Consider the following 20187-nt stretch of genomic DNA (forward strand, 5'->3'; position numbering starts at 1 on the left):
TTACAATTATAATGTTTAATTATTATATTTATATATATAATATAACTTTTTTTTTTTTAATAATATTATTTACAAATTACCTTATAAAATAAATACATATACTTATTTATTAAATTTATTAATATAATAATATAACCATTTTTTACTTTATTAACTTTATAAAAAGTTTAATTTTATAAATAACCACAATAATTATATTAAAATTTTTTTATATATATAAAATCGCTTAATTAAATCTAATTAATTAATATCTTTTTTATTAAAATACAACCGTATATACTTAAATTAATTATTATAAAAATAATTTATAAAATTTAAATTTTTTTTAAACAATATATTATTTCGTATAATAAATATATACCAATTATTAAAAAATATTTACTTAAATCGTATAAAACGCAAATACCTATTATTAATTTTTAAAATATATAAATTTCAATAGCTATAATGCGCTTAACTATATTAGGCATAATGCAACCGACTTTTTTAATTTTGGCACAGTTGCACTAATGGTCCACCATAAGCTGTATCGGACCGAAGCACCGGCATAAAATCCCCCCAGCCATAATAAAGCTACGAAGCCCGCGCTTCGAACAACTTATTGTTTCCACGTAACACTAACGACTGCAACATAGAACCAATGCACCGCACACTTCGAGGTCAAGATGTTCACCAGCTTCGGCCCATCTTCGGCTCAATATGAGAATGTCATGTTCAAAAACGACATCGATCCAAATTCTAGGCAGAGAGGCGCTATAAGAGATGGTAAAGTGGCCAAGACAAGCAGCAACGTTGCTAAACCTAGTAGCCAGGATGCTCGAGACCATTTGACCATTAATACGGCTATTTTTGCGCCTTTAGAGGGAAACTATCTCCACTGGTCGCTCGCCGTTCGCGATTGCGACGCTCCGGAGGCAGACGCTTGGCATATCTGGGAGGTTGCCCAAGAGCAACCCTTCGCGCCATATAAGGCAAATTATATCCGCGCTGATCCAACCCGCGAGACAAGGTTTCGACACTTGGTCAGAATGGGCGCTGTGCCTCGTGGTCGCCTGGATGAGATCCAAGCCGCTGTCCGGGCTGCCGACGCCGCGGAGGAAGAGCGGGCCGCCCAGTGGAATTGTCAGGATTACGTCTTCGACGTGTGGGAGAACATCTGGAGATATGGACTCGTTACCGAAGAGACGCATTATGCCGCGCGAGATGAGCTGCTCGACTACTATGGTCCGGGCGCTAGTGGGCCTGGAGAGGACGAAAATGAGAACGAGGCCGAAGAAGAAGCTGAAAAGCCCCGTCGGATTTTATCGGAGGAGTTTGTCTATGATTCGGACGAATAAACACTGATTCATACCTACTTAGGGGCTAAAGCTATGGGGGCTTTAGCGTATTGTTATACGAAGTAGTAAATAAATATTTAATTAACGTGGTTCATCAGTACCCGGGTGTGGAACTTGATGCGCAGCTGGATGTTATCGTTACGCCTGAAGCCAATGTCGGGATAAAGATTGGAGGTGGAAGTCTAGTGAGCGCGACCATTATGGATGCGCAGCTTACAGGATACGTCATGGGCGACCTTTCATTTCAGGCCTCAGGCCTCAGGCCAGGCGGACATCAAGACGGTAATTTTCCAGTACAGCTATGGTGTGGTGTTTACGCCTTCTACAACATAGGTTACAAGGCCACGGCCGCTATCTTGGGCCTTATTAACTGGATAGGTCGTTCTTTTCCTCCCTTATTTAGAATGTAAATACTAACACCCCTTTCTTCAAAGGCAACGGGTCCCCAACAAGCATATATGCCGGACAAGCGCATTAATATATATGGTCCTATAAGTGGTGAGATTTCGCTTCATTCAAAGAGGGGACTTAAAGAGCCGCACGACATCAGCGAAAACATAACCACCGGGTCTGGTCTCGGCTTACTACCACGAGCCGATGGTGACGATGACGGTCTGTCTCCTAATACCCCCGACTTCACTCAGCAGCTCAGCTGTCCTCCAGGATCATCGGCAGACGTGAAGCTGCCAGAGCTTCGCTTTAATTGCGACCTATTCGGTCCCGTGCAGGTACCACCATTCGGGTCCGGACAGTCGTATCTACAGCAAGGCATGTCCCTATGTTAACATGGCGTCTACGGGAGCCAGTTACATGAAACTCATAGGACAGATGTAAAGCCCATATATTCTTACCATAATTACCTAGGCACATTAAGCGACCTCTTTAATGATATAATCGTCTGCTCTAAATCGTCCTAACTCTACGGAATAGTGAAAATACACTTACGATCCAAGTCGACGCGATAGATCCACTTCACAAATCCCATGCCTCCGCACGCCCCTCAATCGATCTCGTCGAAGCAGATCTAGAATCTATAACAGAGCAAGCTAATCGCTAGGAACAGGGTCTACATGTAGGTCTGGTGGGCGCGCCAAGACGTTACAATCCTGCGGATAACAACACTACATATGTACAGGGTAGGTCAAGCTTATGTATTTTACCTAGACTTCAATGTTGCATCGCCTGTGTCATGATCACATGACCCCACATGTACATAAATACTATATAGATCCTCCTCTAAGTAACTTACCGAATACAACATCAACAATTATAATGTGACAGCCTGGGCCAGCCAACCAGCGCGAGCGACAATGCCCAGAATGGTAAAACCGTTAGTTGGGGACATTTTCGTCCACATGGGGGTCCGTGGGGCAATAGGGGTGGTATTCAAAGTAACTGGACCATACCGCTAGTTTAAACTATTTGGATAGCTGTCTTCCATTCAAGAGCTGAAACTCTACTTTCTTCAACGACGGAGAATCGAGAATCAATTATATTCGATAGTCAATACCTTAGGTACTTACCTTAGGTACTTACCCAAGGTTAGGATGTAGGTATTCAATATCAACCAAAGACGATAAATAGTAGCCTTTTTTTTTAGTCCTCTACCATGGTCTCCACTACAAAAAAACCGGAATAGACGAAAACGACGCTGTTCCAGCAGCTGTTGATCGGTCCGAGACAATGCAAATATCCTCATTGATAGTACGAACCATGCTAACCTAAGCAAAAGCTCATATCATCCTAAGCTCCGCGAATTCTATAATGGGTTGCTCCCCGAGCCCCCGCCCGCGAAAGGCCAAGAACGCCGTGTTGTGATATCCTCACTGAGACCTGACCGCTGGAAACCGTCCATGTTTTACAAATATAGGCCATGATGAAATCTCTCCGGTTCCTCCGGTCCGATATTTCTTCTATTAGTTTCGTCATATTGCAAAGGTGTAGAAAACGTTACTTGTCTTTCCGGTGCCAAGAGTTGTCTCCAAGCGAAACCGATCAAGAGTCGGGCGTCTTCCAGGCAGGCTTTTTGCACTCCCCCATTGCGTCAATCCAGTCGTTGATGCCCTTCAAGTGCCAACCACTGACCCATTTGGCTTTGGCGTCGCCATCATCAGGCGGCATCTTAGGCGCACCCAATTTGAAGCTCTTTGCCGTACAGCATACATCCTCGTGCCAGCGGTACTGGAAGCAGGATCGATTCCGCTTCTTCTCGTTCATGGCCTTCTTCCACGCTTCCCGGGCCGCAGCATCGCTAGGTGAAGTGTCTTCAGCAACCTCCGTGTCGTTAGCAGTGCTGGGGGCCTTGTCTTCGCGTTCTATGATTCCTCGTATATCCCATTCTTCTTCATCTGGGACATCCTGGGACTCGCAGACCTTCGCACAGTTCTCCCATGATTTCCATGCCTCCTTTTCAACATCGTTCATCTCCCCCTCTTTCTTCTGTCTGTCGCGTGAATGCCCATCCGCATGTCGTTGAGCCTCGGGATCTGGATTGAGGTAGCACACATCATCTGAGAGGTTATCCCAATTTTCCCGCGATACCTGCATTTTTGGTCGGATCAGGCCATCGTATATGTCCTTGATCAGAAGAACGCGCTATCAAGCGGTTAATTTCGAAACTCACGTATGATTTACATGAGATCAGGCAGGAAATAATCAAGGCGATCAGGGAAGAGGGAAGATAAAACCGCACACTTACATCGGTCTTGCGTGTTTGCTCAAACTGCCACACGTTACTGATTTCCTCCGCATTCATATGATGCATTGTGAAAATCGGCTCGCACCAATGACCGGGTCCATAAGGGAGTGTACTCGGCTTTTCACCGTTGATCATGGGCCAAACCTGCCGGATTTTAACCCTCTCATACTCTTCCAAGGCCTGCGCCAGCATCAAGTCGCCACAACATTCATGAGCCCCCTTGACATTATACTGCTTGACCACGCCTGGGTGATATTCAATCAAATGCTTCAATAGCGTCCCGCTAAGTATATATCCGGAACCTCCGTGGGCAAATGGAGTTCCCCCAATAAAGCTTCGGCTGCCGAGATAGAGCTTCTCACGAGGGTTTAAGCCGGACTCGGTCTTCAGCCAATGTACAATATTGGCCCAGAAGATATAGGTATCAGCCTCGGCGAATATATACCAGTCTCGGCCTGGGCGCATCCTCCAAGTCTGTTCCATCATCGGGAGAAACTTGTACTTGTCCAAATTCCACGCCTTTTGTCCGTCCCTCTTCGCGTCAACGCACGACTTCTGCGATACGGGACATTCCTTTTGGTCGCGGTAAAGGTCGAAATCAGCATTATGGGCCTTCGCGGATTCGTCAACCTCGGCGAGGGCATCGTGGATATGGTATGGACCAACTTGTTGTTCCTACGATCCGATTAGTATCTCTGAGTATTTTGAGTTGTGACGTCGTTTTGATGCCGATACTAAAAAGGAAAATAGGATATAAGGCATCGCACCATATCAGAGAAGATGAGAAAGTCGGGAAGACAGTTCATTGTTGTTAGAAGATGGACGGGCATTTTATCGAAGGTTTCTGTTGCGCCCGTCTTCATCACCAGGAGTATGCCGTCGGTATCGGGGAAATTGGCGCAAGGGTTGCTGGCATTGTAATATTGGTTGACCGTTTCCTCATTCCCTTCGGAATACAAGGTGTTGTTGTATACCGAACTACCAAAGTAGCTTGTGACGCTCTTATAATAACCACGAGCATATCCGAATGAGGATTCATCCCATTGCGAACGAATGTGGATGTAAGTCGCGATTAAGGTCAGGATGGCAACGCCGCCAAAGACCCTAAGCCGGCGAGAGCTGGGTGGGACAATCATGATAATAGCAGGCGCCTTGATTGTTGTAAGGCGGGTAGCATTAAGAGGGGAATTATCGAGGCGAGCGGCAGGGCGAAAACATTGGTAAGGCAATTCCACTTAAACAGGCTCGCAGGCTTGTGAGAATTAACGTAGGATCTGGGTAACTGGTACGTAGAAAGAAGAACAATGGGGTCGAGAAAGCCCAAAAAGAAGAAGTCCCAGGTGGGATGGAAATAACCTAGAAATCATAACCACAAGTCAAAGGAGAGGTTGAAAGAGACCAGCGCAAAATAAAAATAAAAATAAAAATACGATCTGGATCTTTTGGATACATAGGCAAGTGGAGGTTTGCGCTTACCTACATGTATGTACAGAATATAACTACATTATGTACCTAACATACCATACATCTAACCATTACGTAGGTACCTAGATTGACTGGGAAAGAGGTACGAAGGCACTTTAGATGGTACAGCAAGTGCTAACAAGTGTAGCGAGTACTGCATGCATAGCGTGTAGCTTAGCGTGCTGGCATGTTAAAAAAATAATAATATCTAGGAAGACCTTGCGACGAGTATTGACTAACTACATAGGCCGGCTTACCCGGTCTAGATCTGCGGTCGTACTTTCAAAGTGGAGATATACGGATGGGTGATGCCTGAGTAGGTTAGTTATTTCTATGTACACGCATCAGCTCGTATCGTCGTACGAATAACAAGAAATTAAGAGTGCATCAGCAAACCTCATTAGGTCGTATGCCTGTAAAAACATATTTGAGATTTTCTGTAACTACTTGATTGATACATGTAAGTTTATAGGTGTGCAAATGTTCAATTTGTACGTGTATGTCGAATTGATCTGCTTCTATCTTTCCATTCCTATTATTCAAAATGCCAATTAAAGAAGTGATGAGGCGGCAGGGCGGGTGTCAGTTTATTACACTAATGCCGTGCTACCCACAGTCTCAGTTGTCCCCGGTTATCACCGTATCATCAGCTCCAACCACCAGTCGCACCCCTTGCCGATTGTTGGATATTATGTCATATGCTGTTTATTTGCGTCTTTGGGGTCTCACAATCGGATCATCTATATGAATAAGTAAGGGGTTCATACGGATAAGATATAGTATTAAATACTTTTGTTACTATCTTATAAGTAATTATCTTAACCATATCCCCATTTCTCAAAAGCAAAGTAACCCTTAGCCTTCAAAAGCTGCACGTCATAGCCACTAAACATTCATCCATGTATTCACTATAAGTACACGGCATCGAAAAACTCAACACCACCCGTCACCGAGCATTGGGTTTGACGTTGTCAAGGTTTGACATTTAAACCCTGACTACATGTAAATATGCTTATTATTTAGTTTTCAATATACTTCGTAAAAGCTGGGGAGAAAATACCTGTGCGTTATCATTCTTTCAACGCCAAGCGATTAGTTTGATGATACACCTATCATATACGAGATAGGGGGGATGAGTATAATATTTTTAACCCACGAGAGCCTATCCATATCTCCGGTTTCATTAAAGCCGAGATGATTTTTACACGATGTCGTATTGCATAACTTTTATAAGAGTAATGTCAATAGAACGAAGACGAAGCTGTAAACATGAGGATTGCTAGGGTTTTAATCACGAATCCTCATGGTTTTAAAATGCGCCGCTTCTCTACCGAATTTTGTAAGATCTGTCTTGATCTAAATCTAAAAGCCAGCAATATCACGTGAATTAAGATATGTATTAGATCTCTACAGTATCCAAAGTGAGTATATACAGTGACGTAGATAACTTAGCTTACCTAAGGTCCTAAGGTAAGTGCTGCGTGTAGTATATGAGGTCAGCAGTTAACATGGCCCAAGCTTTGCGGAGCCCCGCCTACCCGTAACTCGACGCGGTTCACGCCGTAGCTTCTATCCTCGTGGCTCGTGGGCAGGTCTGCATGCGGTAATCGCGTCACTCTTCCGCACCTCACGGTCCTCACCTAACACACCACCAGAGAAAAAATCACAACTACACCTGACCTCACCTTTTCACACCATTCGCATCTACATATCGGCGCGAATATCAAATATTAACCACTAGGTATATTCTAGATCGCGTTACCATCTATACCTAGCCTACACCCTTATAATTGGTAGAACATTATCGTACAAGCTCTCCACTTCCACTTCCACTTCCACTTCCACTTCCACTTCGCGATAATCTCCAATTTCGACAAAGCTCCATCATAACAATTACAATCCCATAACAATTTCATACAACTACCATCACAATGGCAGAGCCAACTCCGACTGATATTCCGATATTATCAGCCATCCCATCAGCTGTCGCATCAGCTGCCGCATCAGCTGCGGGCACTCCCCAGTCTCTACCTCCTATGGATCCCGATGAGCGCGCCAATTCCTTGCACGTGTCGCTAGCCGACCTGACGGCTAAGGCGAACGCGCTGTATGCGCAGAAGAAGTATGAGGATGCAGCCGAAGTCTTCTCCCAAGCTACCGAAATGCAGGCCGAGATCAATGGCGAGATGGCCCCCGAAAACGCGGATATTCTATTTCTCTACGGTCGCAGCCTCTTCAAGGTTGGCCAGAGTAAGAGTGACGTCTTAGGTGGAAAGCCTACTGGCGAAAAGAAGTCCAATGGCGCCGCAGACAAAAAGTTGAAGGGGAAAAAATCACAGGCCGAAGCGTCGACTGCCAGTGCGACTAAGAACGAGAAAACCGAGGCGGAGGAAGTTGCCGTTGTTGCTAAGAATGGGAATGAGAGTGAAAAGGTATCCGATGCCAAGAAACCGCTTTTTCAATTTACAGGTGACGAAGAGTTTGAGGACTCGGACGAGGAAGAGGAGGCTGAAGGCGAGGAAGAAGAAGAAGACGATGATCTAGCTGTCGCGTTTGAGATTCTAGATTTAGCACGTGTGCTTTTCGAGAAATCTTTAGAACGAGAAGATGAAGACTCTTCAGAAGGGAAGGGAAAAGAGAAGGTTGAAGAGGATAACCCTACTGTCAAGCATATCAAGGAACGACTCGCAGATACCCACGACCTTCTAGCAGAGATCTCCCTCGAAAATGAGAAGTATGATAACTTCCGCATTTCTCATTGTTATTATTCACCTACGAATACTAACAGTGGCACAGGTACCCACTAGCAATTAACGACTGCCGTGCCTCTCTGAAGTATAAGGAGGGTCTCTATTCTCAGGAGTCGGAGGTGATAGCTGAAGCGCACTTTAAACTTTCGTTGGCTCTTGAATTTGCATCTGTTACCACAAGCGCTGAAGACGAAGCTAGCGCGGGACTAAAACCAGTCGACGAAGGCTTACGACAAGAGGCGGCTGAAGAGTTGGAGAAGGCTATTGCAAGCACGAAGCTCAAGCTTGACGCCAGAGAGGTCGACCTTGCGATGCTCCACGCGCCTGAGGATAACGACGTCACACGGAAGCAGATTGCCGAGGTTAAGGAGTTGATCGCGGACATGGAGCAACGGGTGAGTTTTTCACTTCCCCGTACACTCCCTAGTGTCGCGGTACGAGAACGATGTGGCAAATAAGACTAACTACTACCAATAAAGCTTGTCGAGCTCCGAAAACCCCCCATGGACGTCAACTCGGTTCTCGCATCTGACGATACCATGCTCGGAGTACTCGGTACAGCGCTGGGCGAGTCGACCGCGAATAAGGAGGCGAGACTCGAGGAGGCGAAGAAGGGTGCCAAGGATGTATCTGGCCTAGTGCGTAAGAAGGCTAAAGATGACTCGAAACCCGAAGCCGAGCAAGCGAAGGCGACGAATGGAAAGCGCAAGGCTGAGGACACCGCGCCAGGCGAGGAAGAGACCAAGAAAAGCAAGGTCGAAGAGCCCACACAGTCCTAGCCTCCGAGGCGAAGCAAGCGGAAGGAGTAAGTAACAAATTGCGAGTTTGGGCACTAGAACACACTCCGGCCGCTAGACTCTCCCGAGCTGTAGGTGGGCTCTCTGGAATCGTAAATAGTTGCTAAAAGGGCGATCAAAGGGGGTTGTATATTATTCATGTAAAACAAAAAGGGCTTCAACGAAGAAGTACCACGGGACAGGCATATCCAGATCTATACTATCAGACGTCAATGACTATGGCAGAGGAAGAAAAGGGGAAAGATACGTATGGGGAATAGGGATCCCTGCTCTTAGCTACCTTAGGTAGGAAGGCGAATCGCATTGTGTGCTATACATATATATATATATATTTGCTTTATGGTATAGCAATGCAATTATTAAGCATTCCCTTCTATAGGTTCTATGGGGTGTGTTGCTACTGATGCTATGGCTAGGTACGTAGAAGGAGTTATTTACTCAGGTACTAACCGGTCCGTATACAATATCGCCAATTTGCATCGGATTTTTACGCCTCCAACTCTACATCTCTCACAGACATAGGTATAGATGGTCACTATAACTAAAAATAACAGTAAATATCCTCTAATGATTTTTATTTCTACCAAGCCCCCATAGAAACCGCTAAGTACCTTAACGAACACGCGACTCAGTTGTATCAGCTAGGGGTGCCAACCTCAAATCATAAGAATTTATAAATAAATAAATAAATAAAAAGTCAACAACCGCAACCGGAAACGCCGCAGAACTCCCAGACAGTGCTTGCTGTTTTTGCTATGTGCTGGCCGCCCATTGGAAAACGGTGGAGGTAGCAGCATGCTAGACGTACTCATACAAATAGGTTAGGTAGGAAAGGCATTGTCTCCATATCTATGCCTGTCCCCCGAAATACTGTAGAAAATGGAAGGGAGATAAAGAGAAATAATTGATGTAAACCCGTGTCATGCCCGTCGTGCTTTCTTCCAAGAAATGAGACCTTTTTCATCTTGAAATCCGTTCTGCCCCTGCTCGAGAAGATTCGCCAACCGTCTCGCCACCGTATATCCGTCGGTATCGCGACGTTGGAAGATAGGGTGACGGGAACCCGGATTCCCCTGATCTAGTCTCGCCTCCTGGAGGGGTATCAGGTTCAGGCGTCAGTACAGACAACTCCGTCGGCGACTCCTGCGCCGCTTCCGCAGCTAAACCATTCCGACTCTGCCGTCCCGTGCTCTCAACAGGCGTCAGCCCGCGCAAATTCGTCCCCTACGACAGATCGCGACCGGTCGCCATACCTATCGTTGGGCCGGACGCCTTACCTTTGCCCTTCGCGGCCGCGGACGATGGGGCGTTGTTCCACGATAGATAGGTGTGGTCACCAAGCTTCCGGGGCTTGATAAGGTTCGTGACGAGGAACACTAACGCTAATACAATACAGAAGCCACCGACAACGAGCCACAGGATACCTAGGAAGTTGTTCTTGCCGCCCATGACGGACAGCGTTGTGATGACAATGCTCTTCCTGCCCTGGTACTGATCCGTGCGGAAATCTGTTTTGATGTGTTAGTGAGTTCATGCAAAGCTACGGTCAAAATACGCAGAGATAGCTTACTATCAATAATATCCATAGAATAGGTACCTATTCTCATAGGGCTCGTATCGTTCCGCATATACAGTTTGCTGAAAGTAGGCAAACCCGCTGTACGCATCCACACAATGAAGTGTTCGTCTTCGTGCAAGTTGGGCGGGGGGTTTTCAGTAGAATAGTTCCCATCGGGGTACCGGATCTGCCAGTTAGGGGGCGGGACGATTTTGGTATAGTCGTTGCTCACCCTAGGCTTATATAGCTCTTTATCCGATTCCCAGGAGATCGAAGTGTTCTTCATAACATAAGTTTCGTTACTCTCTGAGCCATTTGAATCTGGTGGGTTCAAAAATATGGGGCTTTGGAAAGTGTCGTTGAATAACGAGTTGGCAATCAGGCCACAAGGATAATAGGCTCTCGAGTTTGGGTGTGTACCATTAGTTGTAGCTAGGGGCTCGCAATTCGAATTAGAAACATCGACAAGTGAGACATCATCGCCGGCAAGCTGTTTATCAAAGAAGGACTGGACGTAGCGGCGATGATTTTGGTAGAAATTTTCAAGGCGGTAGTAGAGAAGAACTGGAGGGGCCATCTCTTCAGGTATCGCAAATGTCAGAGTGCACTTGGTGAGATTCTGAACAAGGTAGTTGCCGTAAGTCTGGTTAGTTAAAGAATGTTGCCACATGGCGTTGATTGTATTATTGTCCTTGAAAGACGGAAAGATCAAACTCGTGTCCATAAGTTTAGCTTCGTCGGTAGGAGAATCCCGGAAGCAGTCGGTGTAATCGATGCGAAGTTCTTTAACCTTGAAGACAAGCTGTCAGCAGTGATCCATACGTTCGCGAAAGAAGACATGTCATACTGTAGAGCTGGCATAAATCAACAGTCCACCAATAGGCGCGCATATAATTCCTATGACGAAGAAGAGCGGAATGACCGTCTTGGGCGTGAGGATTGGCTGCCATGCCTTCAATCGTTGCTGGCGAAACGCGGTATTCGCGGGTCTTCTGCTCTTCTTCTTCTCCTTGGTGTTGTCGATACTCTCGGGAGGCGACGAGTCGTCCATTGTGGACTATTGAGATACTTTGGTTCTATGAGATATCGAGGGGAGCGATGGGGGAGAGAAGGCGTCGGGTAGTTCGCGATAGAGCTATGATCGGGGGGGTGCCTGGAGTTTACGTCGCCCGTCTAATGAGAGACTCGGGACCCGGGGCAGCCGGGAGGTTCGTCGCTCGGTCTCGGAAATTAACGCTCAATCGGACATGGAAGCACTAAGTTTCTATTATCGTATACACCAGTGCGACGACGAGAATATTGATTGTTGATAACGGGGTAACGTCCCAGGCAGTATGTTCGAAACAGAAAAGATTGATGTCGCAGACAAGAATCAGCCATGAATCTCCAGGACTGATTGTCTGTACTATGTACAATTGCGTGGCTTAGTCGATGCCAGATACGAACTCCACTCTCCTCCATTAAAATGAAGCACAGCCACCCTGCACGATTACAAAATATGGGCCCACTCGTAGGTAAGAGATGTACCTATGTATATTAGCACGTGATTACCCCTAAGGCCACAGGAGACATTGTTCGAAGTGTAAACGACGTATTAGGCCAGATGATTATAACCGACTAAATGCCTCGTAATCATATTAGATGTTATTTCGTTATTATAGGGTTCCACTAATCTATACTAACCATGTGTAATATGAAACTTCATAAAAAAACATCTAAGGTCCTTACTGCCGCTTCTGAGACTTAATGTTCTCTCTACTTTAAGTGATATAGGAATTCTTATAATAAGACGTTGTTAGTTTAACGTAGCACTTTCCTGTGTCCCGGAAAGTCCAACAACTAACGGATCAAATCCACAAGAAATGGGAGATATACTTCCCTCTTAAGGTATGTTAACTAAGTAGAAGAGGTACTAGTCTTATCACCGCCACTAACCAGTAGATACAAATTTATACATAAGACAGCTAACCGAAAACCCCCCAAACCCTGAGTCATGACATGGTAGCATCAATTCCACTTTCTCAGCGTCGATAGGGGCTAAGAGGCTACGAGGTTTGACTTGGGTAACCATACTTCATATTTGATTATTGTGTTTGATTATTGTATAATATCTAGGTATATTTAAAAGGTCCCGTTCTCGCAGATCCAGTAGTTGGTTCTAGAAACTTGTCATGTCCTCGCTTTTAGCTTTCTAGACATCTAACTCCGCGTAAAAAAAAATGGCGTCAGAAATTCTTCTCAAAATTGAAGCTTTCCATTATAAGCTCGAATCCGTGACCGACGAGGCGTTCGAAAACTATGTCCGCGAAGTTCTAACTCCTAAATGGGTCGGCATTATGAAGAGGCACAACGTGGTTCGCTACACATCCGTACGTCTTTCTTCCATAATCATGCTTATAGTAGATAAGAGTTCCAACCAGCACATAGACCATCACTCCCTCATCTTTTGCCGGACAATTTGGCCCAGCGCTTGCTAAAATCCGTCCGGACTGGTCAATGCTGGAGGCCCATTTCACTCGTACATATTATGTCCGCAACTTCGACGAAATGAAAGCAATCATAGGCGATCCTGACTACCAGGGGAAGGGAGGCGACATAGAAGTTGGATGGATTAATCCTTCCAAAGGATATGTTAAAGTCGGTTGGGAGACAGTGTACATAGAAAATGGCAAGGCTGTGAATACAGTTCCAGAGGAATGAAGTATGCTGGGTGAAACTGTCGCATTTGCAGCTCGATCAACATGTCGAAGAGGGGAAGATAGGTTCCTATCATTATGGATAAACTATTGTTCCTCTATGATACCTCCATTCACCTACATGTATGTAAAAGTAAGATGATACGTATAGTCTCACGAAGCATATGGATCTATGATCTTACTATTTTCGAAAAGGGGAAAAGGCAGCTTAATGCGATCATTGCTCGGAATCTTGCAGCAGTAAATAACTAAGGTATGCATTATGCCGGTATTAAGAAATGATATATGATAGATTAAATAATATGAATTACAGTAAGTTTGTCATAGCCCCTCGGTGGTATCCAGTCAAGTCACTATTTAGAAATTACTATTTAGTAATATTAGATAGGTACCTGTCTAAGATATCGAATCTGGCGATTGGCAACCTTATAGTTGGGCTTTATAAGACTGCTCAGTAATCCATTTCTAGACACATAACGCATGTACGTCTCGCCCAGTGTATTTAAAATAGGCTAAAGATGGCTCTACAGCCGTATTTCTCTCTTATTTGCCATATACCGGTACCGGAACAATTAGAGCCATAATCACAAATCGTGTATCTTATCCCTTTTATTTATTAAAGGGGCCCTTCAAGCCTTATCGCATTACATCGAGCGACACGGACATTAAGGCATATCAGACTCCTCCGCGGACGTTTATCCGCGGGGTGAATGCTTTGCTGCCATAGTCCTGCAATCACTTATTTAAGTAGTAGAGGATAGTGGCTATATGGAATCTATCATCCAGAAAACTGAGGATAACCAGGATGGCGGTTCTGCTGGTGTCGCAGTTCCAAGTACTATCATCTAGACCGTTCCTGTTGAGACAACATACCGGCACTGTGGACTTGATTGGTGCTCCTGAGCTTGATATTGCGGCGTCAATTTTCAAATGCTCGGGGCAGTTCTATTTATAGATAATACAAGCGTAAATGGACGCCTCGACTTATTATCTGTGGAAGATGTATCAAAGGGCTTGGCTCAGGCCGCTTTAGACTCTGCTGACTCGGACCAACTGAATGCCCCTCGTTTCGTATACCGTAATGGTCTCAAGATTGATGTACGACTATATGATGGAGATACTTAGCGATGGGAAGGTGGCAATGCCAGATCTGTCAAAAAGCAACGCGGGGATAGCATAATGGACATCTGGTCGCGGTTAGATCAGTGAAGTGTGCCAGTCTAACTCTGATCTACAGCAAATTCATATGATCAATATTAACTCTTTGGTCGGAATCTGCTATTCTCGTATGCTTCATACAGATGTGTCACCATCATGCCTTGACGCCAGCGCCTGTCTTAAGCGCGCCGTAACCTTCTGATATACTAGCCTTGGCACCAATCCACAATCATGTCCCGGCACAGGCCAGCTAGGCCGTGGGAGATTGATATCAGCGCCACTGTCAAGCAACAATTCAACAATTTCATCATGTCCCAGTTCCATAGCCAACTCGACGGGCCGACCGCATGAAAACCAGATCGGGTCCTTTCCTATGTTATACTCATATAAATCCCAAAGCAGACCATGGTAGCTAGCGTTAACGTCCGCCCCGTGTGAGAGCAGTAACCGAGTGAGGTCCGTATTGCCTTTCTTAACTGCACGGACGAGCGGGGGTATGAATTCCTCTGATTCCGTCCGGTCGAAGAAATAGCAGCCGTTATCTTGGGGGTCCCAAGGAAGAGGCCGATCTGCCTCTTCGAATTCGCAACGGACGCTATTTTCGAGTAGGAGTTTGACCATCGGGATATCCTGCTGATACACGGCGAGGCCCAGAGCTCTCGTTGAGGCTACCCGATCAGTGGCTCGCACCAGGATCTGGGCGATTTCTCGATTCCCTTTCTCCACGGCCCTGACTAACGCAGGCCCTCCTTTATGCATTCCGCGGACGATAAAACTCGGGAAATTCGCATCGGCCCCCTTGCTGAGGAAGAGCTTTACCAGAGGGAAGTTTCCTTCCTCCGCGGCCCATTCTAATGGACTTACTCGCTTAGCACCAGTCCTTATGTTCAAGTCCATTTCATATCCTAACAGTTGTAAAACAACGCGATCATGTCCGGCTTGCAATGCTGCCTCGAGTACGTCTTGCTTCTGGGTTTGACTAGGAACAGTGGGGTCGGTGCTCTCATTGACAACTACATCGTCATGCTTTAGGGGTTCCCCGTGTCGGGGAGGGGCTGGCTTTTTTGCCTTCGTGAAGCGATTGTACAAGTCGAATTCACAACGACCTTCGTCCCATATTAATTCCCAGCCATCATCCTCTCGCACAACTGTTTGATGAGTCTCCTGGGCTGGAGGATTGCTGGTTTCAGGGTCTTTGGTAGATTCAAGTGAAGTTATCCAGCGAGACACAAAATCGTCCTTAGAGGGGTCGTTCACTCCGTATTGCTTGAAGGAACTAGAAACAAATTCAGGGCGGAAAGTAGGCGTGGACTTCCGCTGAAGGAGTTTATTCCAATCCACACCGTCAAAAAAGGGATGAGATTTGACCTCTGAGGCACCTTCATTAGCCCCCAGACGCTGCCCATGGTCGCGGTCAAGAAGTTTGATTATAAAATCCTTGGCAATGGAAGGAAAGGAGTTGGGAAACCGGACAGGTTGAGAGAGGATCTTTTGGCGTATCTTACTGTGGTCCTCGTCATAGAATGGGGGTAGTCCTGTCAGCATTTCGTAGAGAAAGACTCCTAATGTCCACCAGTCTGCCGTCATGGATTCAGCTTGGCCAAGAAGCAGTTCCGGTGCTGGATACTCAGGTGTCCCATGGTTCCCGCTCTTGACATGAGAATTGAAAGGGCCGAAGCCGCATAAAACAACATGGCCGAATGAATCAAGAAGAACATTTCTAGGCTTCAACCAGGAGAAGACCTTGCGAGTACTGTGTAGATACTCTAATGCACAGGTAATCTCAGCAGCGTAAAGTCGGGATCTATCAACATCGAAGCATCGATCCTTCTGAAGTTGACTGAAAAGGGGCCCGCCGCTGATATATGGAGAAAGGAGGGTTAAACCCTCTGATGATTCGAAAGCAAATGAGAGCGATGCTATAAAAGGATGGCTGACCTGGTAATCCCAAATTCTTTCCAACTTAGGCTGAGAATTAAGCTGGGTTGTTCTAATCTTCGATTCGGCATATACTCGCTGGGTGTCTTTCTTAATAATACCAGAGGTCCATATACCGAAGATAGGTGTTCCACGTTCGAAGTCCCTCTCTTCTAACGTTCTATTTTCAGGGTTCGCATATTCAAAGCTAATGCGTAGCTTCCCCATACCATCTTGCAGTTCCAGCCAACGTACTTCGGACTGCTCAAGTCCGTCAAAGGGGTTTACCCGTGCTACACCCAGACAAACATCGCGACTCTTCAAAGAGCGACTAGGATCCCGAATGTAAAGATATATTGTCAACTCAGAAAAGCTCGAAACGTCGAATTTACATGTAGCAAACTGGGACTTCCATACAGGACTTTCAGTTGTCCCCCAGTAACAGTCGAGAGTCGCCTGAGATTTTTCATAATCTAAAAGCGCATACGGATAGTTGCATCGCGCACAGACAGGCGGGCGGCGCCCCGCATGGTGATTATGTTCCTCGCCGTTAGAGCTTTCCTTGTAATTCTCCGCTACGGAAAGGCCAATACCCTCATGAAGTGTTACTGTCAAAATGCCCCCTGGGCTTGGTGTAGAAGTTGATGGGTTACTCAACTTGATAGGACCGATGTCCGTCTCATTAAATTCTATGGAAGGGTATCAGCCACATAATAGGTACCTATATTGAACAGGAATGGATGTAATGACAGCACTTACTTCTAGATAATTTGTAATTCATCTTGATGTTCACTTTCAATAATGTTGTGAAGCAAGAAAAATCTAGGTTAGGGGGCTGGGGTCGACGGCATGTTCGGCTGTACATATGCAACGAAAACTTACCCCTGTAATTATGCAGGGTCTTGGCAATTTAACGCAAGGTGTATATATATTTTATAACAAGAATAAAAGCGCACGAAATCATGAGTACTTGGACTCGGAATGTCCGACATGATAACATTTAGTATAGTATGAGTCCCTTGAAAGACGACTACGACTGGTTATATCAAAGCTCACGGAGTAGTATCGTTAAAATAGCGGCAATATATCTTCCTGCTGGTAAACATCTAAGTGCCAAAGCTTCAACTTATAGATTTTCTTCTCTTATCAGAGTTGTAAGTACTACCAATACAACGAGCTCCTGGAGGTGTGAAAGACTCAAGGATATCTCATGATAAGCGTTCATAATAGATACCAAACTCCAATAAAAAGTAAAACAGACCTTTGATTGTCGAAGACGTTGCTTAGTAAATTTATTACTGTATCGAAGACTATGAGTAACTGTAGCCTTACGACTTCAATAACAGGCAGTCATTTTCATATACTAGTGTAAAATGACACACTGTCTATCTTGAACACTTTATTATCTTATTGATTCAACACTTAAGCCGAAATAAATACTTCCAAAGCTGTAAACTGTCTACTTCTTAAAGCCAAAAAGCATATACTTATGGATGGAATGTATGATAGGATTGCCAAATGGCATCATCACAAGGCTTCCGGACCCAGGTACGGGTTGCTTTCAACCAGAGAAATAAGCGATATAACCCTATGGAGTATGTAATAATGCATAACTACCATAGCGGCAAAGGGTGGTTTTGAGAAACGGTTCCTTAACGGAGTACCGTACCTCTCATATGCATTATTTATTAGAAAGGTAACGTTATTTCTTAAATAATTGTTACCCGAATAATTACCGTTTTTCTTTTAAAAATTTTTTTTTTTTAAAAATTGTTTTTTTTTTAAAAATTATTTTTTATTAAAAATTATTATTATAATAAAAATTAAATTTATTAAAAAAATTATTTTAATTATATAAATTATTATTAAAATATTATAAACTTTTAATTTATTTTTATTAATATTATAACTAATAAATTTTCTATTTTATATAAATTATATTTAAATTATTAATTAAAATTAAATATAATTTAATTAATTTAATAATTATAATTTTAATAATAAATAATTTATTAATTAATTTTTATAAAATATTTAAATTAATAAATTTATTATAAATATTAATATAATATAAAAATATAATAATTATAAAAATATATTATTTAATATAAATATTAAATAAAAAAATATAATTAATATAAATAAAATTATTTAAATTATAATATTAAATATAATTATTTTTATTAAAAATAAATTATTTTTTAATATTATTATATTTAATAAAAAAATTAATTTTATTTATAAATATATAAATATTATTTATTATTAATTAAAAATAAATTTATATATTTATTATATTTAAATATTATAATTTTATATATAAAAATAATTATTATTATAATTATAATTTTAATAATATATTAATTAAAAATTAAATTTAAATATAAAAAATAAATTATTATATTTAATAAATAAAAGATTTTTATTAAAAATAAAATATTTAATATATTAAATATTTTTTAATAAAATAAAATTAATAATAATTAAATTAATATATATATTATTAATAAATATAAATATTTTTAACTTTATATTTTTTTTATTTACAATATTAATTAAATTATTCCAATTAAAATAAAATAAAATATATTTTAATAAATTTAAATATTTCCAGTATAACTTTTATAATTTAATTATAAAATTTAAATTTTATTTATTAAATATATTTTAAATAATAAACCAAATAACAAATTAAATATTAAATTTTATTAATATTATATATTTAATATTAAAATAATTAATTCGGTATATATTAATTTTAAAATATTTAAATAAAATTATATATATATTAATATATTAATATAAATCTTTTTTAATTAATATGTTAATATTAATAATTAAACTATATTTTTTTATAAAATTTACATAATATATAATAATATAAATATTTAATTGTAATATATTATTTAAATATTAAATAAACTATTTAATTATATTTTCGTTGATATATTTAATAAACGTTTTATTTAATATAATATTTTAAATTAATATAATTAAATTAATATAAAATTTTAATAAATTAATAATATAAATATTTAATTAATTAAAAAAAACCTTTATTTTTTTAATTAAAATTTTTATATTATTATAATTAATTATTAAAACTTTAAATTTTATAAAAATAATATTATTTTTTATAATAATTATATATATTTTTATAATAAAATAAATTAGATTATTATTACTATATATATTTACTTTTTTTATAAATATAAACTTAATATATATAAATTTAAATCAATTATAAAAAAATATAAAAATAATAATAAATTATATAATATAAATAAATATATTATAATTTTATAAATGGTATTTTAGCAATTATAACTAATATATATTAAAGGAAAATAATTAATTTTATAATATAAAAATATAAATTATTATTGCTAAAAATATTAAAATATTATTATATAAAAAATATATATATTAAATAAAATAATTTATTATATTTTAAATATATAAAATTATATAATTATAAAAAGATTAAATTTAAAATTAAAATTATAAATTATAATAATAGTAAAAAGTTTAATATATTTTATTATATATTATATATTTTTTTTTAATATTATTAATATATATATTTATTATATATTATATTTATATAATTTAATGGTAATATTAACTATAATTAATAATATTAAAATTTAAATATAATTAAAATACTTTTTTTATAAATATAATATAATAATAATAATAAAATTTTTTAATATAAAAATTTTTAAATTTATTATTTTTAATTTATTATAATATATTATTAATAAAATAAAAAGTAAAAATATAAATTAAAATCTTTTTATTATTAATTATTA

General features: G+C 40.9%; 6 protein-coding genes across 6 annotated transcripts; 3 read left to right on the plus strand and 3 right to left on the minus strand.

Annotated features, from left to right (window-relative positions):
* The first annotated feature begins 515 nt into the window (after positions 1-515).
* On the plus strand, positions 516-1441 carry F4817DRAFT_267744 (uncharacterized protein). Its single transcript, XM_049299384.1, has one exon. It carries the CDS (start codon positions 666-668, stop codon positions 1335-1337), a length of 672 nt encoding a protein of 223 aa, XP_049154949.1. The 5' UTR covers positions 516-665; the 3' UTR covers positions 1338-1441.
* A 1264-nt stretch (positions 1442-2705) lies between these two features.
* F4817DRAFT_350771 (glycosyltransferase family 31 protein) lies at positions 2706-5518 on the minus strand. The gene is made up of 3 exons (XM_049304976.1): positions 4803-5518; positions 4036-4710; positions 2706-3932 (listed from the first exon to the last, which is right to left on the minus strand). The coding sequence occupies exons 1-3, from the start codon at positions 5169-5171 to the stop codon at positions 3333-3335; spliced, it is 1644 nt and encodes a 547-aa protein (XP_049154950.1). The 5' UTR covers positions 5172-5518; the 3' UTR covers positions 2706-3332.
* A 1811-nt stretch (positions 5519-7329) lies between these two features.
* F4817DRAFT_350774 (uncharacterized protein) lies at positions 7330-9413 on the plus strand. Its single transcript, XM_049304977.1, has 3 exons — positions 7330-8233; positions 8296-8644; positions 8729-9413. The coding sequence occupies exons 1-3, from the start codon at positions 7431-7433 to the stop codon at positions 9026-9028; spliced, it is 1452 nt and encodes a 483-aa protein (XP_049154951.1). The 5' UTR covers positions 7330-7430; the 3' UTR covers positions 9029-9413.
* A 793-nt stretch (positions 9414-10206) lies between these two features.
* On the minus strand, positions 10207-11655 carry F4817DRAFT_361701 (LEM3/CDC50 family protein; the record flags this gene model as incomplete). Its single annotated transcript, XM_049306442.1, has 4 exons — positions 10207-10235; positions 10300-10554; positions 10617-11394; positions 11452-11655. 4 exons carry the CDS (start codon positions 11653-11655, stop codon positions 10207-10209), a joined length of 1266 nt encoding a protein of 421 aa, XP_049154952.1.
* Positions 11656-12823: 1168 nt separating this feature from the next.
* Positions 12824-13304, plus strand: F4817DRAFT_361702 (uncharacterized protein; the record flags this gene model as incomplete). Its single annotated transcript, XM_049306443.1, has 2 exons — positions 12824-12973; positions 13032-13304. 2 exons carry the CDS (start codon positions 12824-12826, stop codon positions 13302-13304), a joined length of 423 nt encoding a protein of 140 aa, XP_049154953.1.
* Positions 13305-14532: 1228 nt separating this feature from the next.
* On the minus strand, positions 14533-17187 carry F4817DRAFT_350776 (protein kinase). Its single transcript, XM_049304978.1, has 2 exons — positions 17135-17187; positions 14533-17064 (listed from the first exon to the last, which is right to left on the minus strand). The coding sequence occupies exons 1-2, from the start codon at positions 17154-17156 to the stop codon at positions 14594-14596; spliced, it is 2493 nt and encodes an 830-aa protein (XP_049154954.1). The 5' UTR covers positions 17157-17187; the 3' UTR covers positions 14533-14593.
* Positions 17188-20187: the final 3000 nt, after the last annotated feature.

Source organism: Daldinia loculata (assembly GCF_022478755.1).
Source record: "Daldinia loculata strain CBS 113971 unplaced genomic scaffold F4817scaffold_71, whole genome shotgun sequence".
Lineage (NCBI taxonomy): Eukaryota > Fungi > Ascomycota > Sordariomycetes > Xylariales > Hypoxylaceae > Daldinia > Daldinia loculata.